The sequence below is a fragment of the Myodes glareolus genome, chromosome 9 (genome assembly GCF_982192425.1).
Source record: "Myodes glareolus chromosome 9, mMyoGla1.1, whole genome shotgun sequence".
NCBI classification, from domain to species: Eukaryota; Metazoa; Chordata; class Mammalia; order Rodentia; family Cricetidae; genus Myodes; species Myodes glareolus.
In genome coordinates this window covers 34,303,352-34,308,459 of record NC_142034.1, presented here as the reverse complement: position 1 = coordinate 34,308,459, position 5,108 = coordinate 34,303,352, and the positions used below count along the sequence as shown (strand labels likewise).

The window sequence follows — 5,108 nt, the reverse complement described above, 5'->3', positions numbered from 1 at the left end:
TGTGACAAACTGAAAGAGACTGGGACAAGAGACCCTCCTGAAGATGGGATTCAAGGTCATGGATGCTTTGCTAGGTCTAAATTTCTTTCTCTTGATACCTTGAAGGGACTAGGTAAATCAGCATTCCTAATGCCTCAGACATATGGGCAGGCAGGTGGTAGGCAAGGCCAGGCCTGACTGTGGAACTTCCTGGCACATTCAGTGTGAGTCACTGTCCGGAAGGCTCAGGAGACCCCAGGCCTGGTGACAGCCCTGGCTCTCAGTTTCCTGTTGCCCCTAGGATAAGGGAAACCCCTCTGGCTCTGAGAAGCAAACCGGAGCCTCATTCAACAGCACCAGAGAAACTGATAAAATCCTCCCAATGTTGACCTTTCTGCCAGTCCCTGAGGCAAAGAACGAGAGAGAAGATGGAGAAGGAGGAAGAGAGAGACACACAACAGAGGCCGAGACTAGAAGAGATACACTTTTGTTCTCCTTTTCACTAATCCAGGAGATGTTATTTATTGATGGAGAACCCATTATGTGTGCAATAGGCACCCCTAATAACATAGCACAGACCCCATGCAGCTTCCATCAACCTGCTGGTCCCCACCCACTCTTAGGTGGAATTCTGAGGCTGCGGTTTCAATGAAGGCCAGTAGGTGTCAATGTGTCAGCAGAAAAGTTAGGGGCGCCCAGCATTGGAGAGACACCTATGGAATGAAATTCCATTTCTTCTCGTGATCTGAGCGCCACTGTGTGCAGGTCAGCAGGCAGGACACTTGAATGGAAACAGGTCTAGGCATACATGATCTCTGTTTGCTGGAGTTTACTGGACCTAAAAGTCCTGGAAGAAACAGGTAACGGTCGTAAGTGACAGAAGGAAAGGGAGACTGTGGAAGGCTGGGGGTGAGTGGGGGGGGGGGAGCTTTGAACACTGGAGTCTGCAGAGAAGCCTCCTCTCAACTCTTACATCCCAGCTTGGAACAGGCTCAGAGGGGGGAGATGATTGGCCTGGGACCCCGGAAACTGTTCCCTACTCCAGCTCTCCTGAATCACCAGAAAAGTAGGTGCTCTTTAGATTCAGCATTGCTTTTCAGTAATTGGAGTTTCTTGTAATTCAAAGTCCCACCTTCATCTGGCTACAGCTGTCCCTGCGATGTGGCCTCTCCGATGACTACACGAGGCCACTAGATAGCCTATCTGCATCCCAGAGAAGGCGGCAACCCTGCTTGTGGCACTGGAGTTGGCTTATCCAGGCTCAGGAGGGCTCATTTGGTGCTTCACCTCCTGGAGACAGTAAGTTGGTAGCTTGAAAATTATCCATGCTGGGAGTGTTTACAGTTTGGAAATTGGCAGCATCTGCCCATCAGAGATGTATGTTTCTCTCCCAGAGAGCTGTACAGCACAGCTCTCAGAAACTCCGGGACGGAAGCAGGGGCTCAAGGGGGAAAGGTGTTCTCCTAATGAGACTTCGCTTCCAAGTGGGGGAGTCGGGACTCCAGGGCAAGAGGGTGAGCGACAGGGTGCTCAGAGATGAGAGGCCTAACAGCCGCTGTGGTCGCTTGGATGTGGAGTCTAGCTCGATCCCAAGAGGCTTACTCTGAGTTGTTCTCTAGCGACAAAATAAAACATCAGATGCAGAGGAATCTACAAAGCAACAACAACAGAATTTATTTCCTTATAATTCCATAAGTCCAGAAGCTGAAGTCCAGGACCAAGGGGCTGGTGTCTGGTGAGGACCTTCATGTTCATGTTGTCTACCCCATGTGGAAGGTTCCCATGGCAGAAAGGTAAAGATGGCCGGGGACACAAAAAGAAGCCAAGCAGAGATTTTTTATGATAAGGAACCCACTCTAGAGATGGTGACATCCATTTACTACACGCTGCCTCTTAAAGCCCCTCACTTCTCAATACTGATAGGGTAAGAGTTTCCAAATGAATTGGGAAGGGGACAGATATTCAGATCATGTCCCTAGATGCTGCTGCCCCAGGTAGGGTCATTCAAAGGACAGCAGAACAGGAGGCAGTTTGGGTAAAGTAATTTATCTAGGGCTAGATGGATTGACTTCAAGGCTGGTTGTCAGGGAGATGTTTATGTTGGGAGCCCTGGAAGGAGGTCTGAGCAAGAGATTGCAATCTGCAAAACAGAGGTTTGCTCTTGACTGAGTCAAATGTGGTTAGAGACTATAGTAACCAGGCAAAACCATAGGATTTACCCATACACACTTTTCCCTCTCTTATTTGCCACCATCCAGGTGTGCTGAGCAACCTGTCCTTACTCCCCCACTCCTTCTAGAACCTAGCCAGCACTCAGGAAGTTTTTACTGAATAAATATGAACGGCTCATTTTTATCTGATAGGTATTTCTGTGAACCACACTTCATAAGCAAGCACATATATCACAATAAAAAGATTACCTAAGTATTCTGGCATCATTGAAGGAAGATGGATTTAGGATTGGAATACTCTCTAGCATCTCAGAGCTATTGGTGGGGCAGCCATCATCTGTTATGATGACCTCCGCGAGACTGAATGCAGCCCAGTCATCAGGCCGTAAAACCAGGCATGCTCCTTGTGAGGTGGACCGCAGCTCAGTCTCAGCAGTCTGTGAACCTGACCTGGCCTGCCTTGTCTTGGCCAGTTTTTTCCACTCTCTGGTAGAAAACTTGCCCAGTGGGGTTAGAAGAACGCCTGGGCTCTTGTTCTGAAAGGGAGACAAAGCAACGAAAAGCCTGGCCTCAGGAAACTTGGGAAGCACAGGTAAAACTGTAGGTTATCAACCGAGGAAGCCGCAATATGCAAAGTAGCGAACAGGGGCTTTCCGTCTGATTGGCTGAAGGGCCTTGATGTCACAATGAGATGGGTCTAGCTACTCCAAATGATAGCGCCTCTAGCCCCCAAATAACTGACTCGGTTTCTTGGCTTCCTCTCTGTAGGAGGAGATGATGGAAGCCCTCCTTCAGGCGGGGTCCTTTCTTATGAAGGTGAATACCTTACAGGGAAAGAAGATGGTGGAGAGTGGGCTCCAGTCTGGGGACCTCTCCCTGTCTCAGTCATGGCCCTCCTGCCTCCCTCTGCCCGCCGACTTGGAGATCTTGAGGCAGAAAGTGGCCGCGGTGCAAAGGGAGCTGGAGGACTTCAAGAAGGAGGCTCTGCAGGCCATCGGGTACCTGGAGGACGCCTTCTGCGAGATGAACAGCGTCCTGGCACAGCAGGAGGAGCAGGCTGCGCGAGTGAAGCAGCGACTGAGGGAGGAGGAGGACCGTGGCATCGTTCGCAACAAGGTGCTCACCTTCCTTCTGCCCCGGGAGAAGCAGCTTCGCGAGCATTGCGAGCGGCTGGAGAAGATGCTGGTCAGGAGCTACGACCCGCTGCGAGTCACCAGGAAGAGCCAGGCAGACTGAAGGCCTGTGCGTGTCCGCCGGCAACTGGAAGATTGTTTCTTTTCTTTTTTCTTCTTCTTTTTTTTTTTAATGGAAGGACCAAACTTAAGTCCCCATTTATTCCCCTTTCTCCATTTTTATTGCTTTCCTGCTACCAAAATAACACCACGCAGCGGCAAAAAAAAAAAAAAAAGAAAGAGACCTCAATATGGTTTTTGAGTGAAGTTCCGTTTATCCCGCCTCCTCAAGGAAGGAGGCCCCAACACTAAGTCAGACCTGTAACCTTCATCTCTAATTGTTTCCTATTTGTAATGGTACAGTTGCTTGAATGTGTAGCATTTTTCCCCCCTATATATTCTTAAAACTGGTTGTGTTGAACAGATTTACCTTTCTTTTAATGACTCCAGGCTTCTGTGATTTATCCCTTAGTAGTTGGTTTACTGAGACTGGTCAATGTGTGCTCTACACGGAGACAGACCAGCGGCTCAGTGAGGGGGATTGCCCACATGCTGAACTGGCTCCAGACGGCTGCACGCTGTAATTTCTGACTGCTCGCCTCGCTGGATCGTTGTCCACCTTTTTTCCTTACGGCTTTTATCCAACTCTGCTTCCTCTCGTTTAGCCGGTAGACTGGCTGTTCCGTGGGGTGGACCTTGTCGGAGCTCTGACAGTCGAACTCTCTGGTCACACCTAGAAGATGGCACACTGAGCAGTGAAATTGACGCCTGCATTTGACTCACGAAGCAGGGGTTGCTAGGGTGTGCGGTCATTTATGAGACGCTGTACCCCTGTCCCTGAGGGCAGGACAGAACTGACTGCAGGTGGCAGATCCCTACCCTCTGCCTTTTCTCCGTGTTAATGGGTGACTAGTGCTCACTTAACATGCTGCAGCCTCACAAACCCCTGAACCGATCAGACTGTTTTGGGGCTAGTACCTTCTGGGGTACCCAGACAACCATATGTGTGACAGGAGCCATTAGCATTCATCATGACTGTTTATAATCAGTCTGTTTCTTTCTCTGATCGCTCCCAAATGCTGTCACACATCAGCCCGAGGGCCCTGGAGGCCTCTCTAGTCAGGCCTCGTAGTCTGGCCTATACCCTCTGACCTTCTGTTGCCGCCCCATTCATCCTCCTCTTCTAGTCACAGACGCTCTCAAATAAGATGCAGATATTTGGATCCTCTCAAGTTGACCTTCACCAAAGGACCTTGTGACCCATGGTTAAGCACAATATCCACCCATCAACCGTCTGCCTGGAAGGGCTATATCTCTATTGGCTCTGCTGTAGCTGAAGCAGTGACTGTGTTAATTTAGCAATTGTAATATTGATAAGCCCATAATAAAGTCACCAACCATAGTATGTACTGTGGCACACTTCATTTTAGCGTTATGAGGAAACCAAGACTCAAGCTGAGTGAACTGCCTGAGATCAAAGCTGACTGTCTTGGGATTTGAACCTAGGGCTATCTAACTCTTTTACAGTCTGCGCTCTTAACCATCCTGGAGTGTTTTGGAAAGCTTTACAGATGTCTGCTACATGCTTCTAGTGTGGGCGAGACAGGGTGCTGAAATTGCTGAGATTAATTGCTGGAAGAAGGGGGTATTTCCTGGAGGGGATTCTTAGACCACTAAACCCTGGAGACAGACAGACAGACAGGCAAAGACACAGAGACAGAGACAGAGAGGAGAGAGACAAAGAGAAGAGAGACACACATAGAGACCGAAACACACAGAGAAACAG

General features: G+C 49.3%; 1 protein-coding gene across 1 annotated transcript; it reads left to right on the top strand.

The window, feature by feature from the left end:
* The first annotated feature begins 2,874 nt into the window (after positions 1 to 2,874).
* Ccdc182 (coiled-coil domain containing 182) lies at positions 2,875 to 4,712 on the top strand. Its single transcript, XM_048446651.3, has one exon. It carries the CDS (start codon positions 2,925 to 2,927, stop codon positions 3,384 to 3,386), a length of 462 nt encoding a protein of 153 aa, XP_048302608.1. The 5' UTR covers positions 2,875 to 2,924; the 3' UTR covers positions 3,387 to 4,712.
* Positions 4,713 to 5,108: the final 396 nt, after the last annotated feature.

Excerpts from the sequence above, each read along its gene's own strand:
- Ccdc182 (XM_048446651.3), top strand. The coding sequence starts at position 2,925 with ATGATGGAAGCCCTCCTTCAGGCGGGGTCCTTTCTTATGAAGGTGAAT.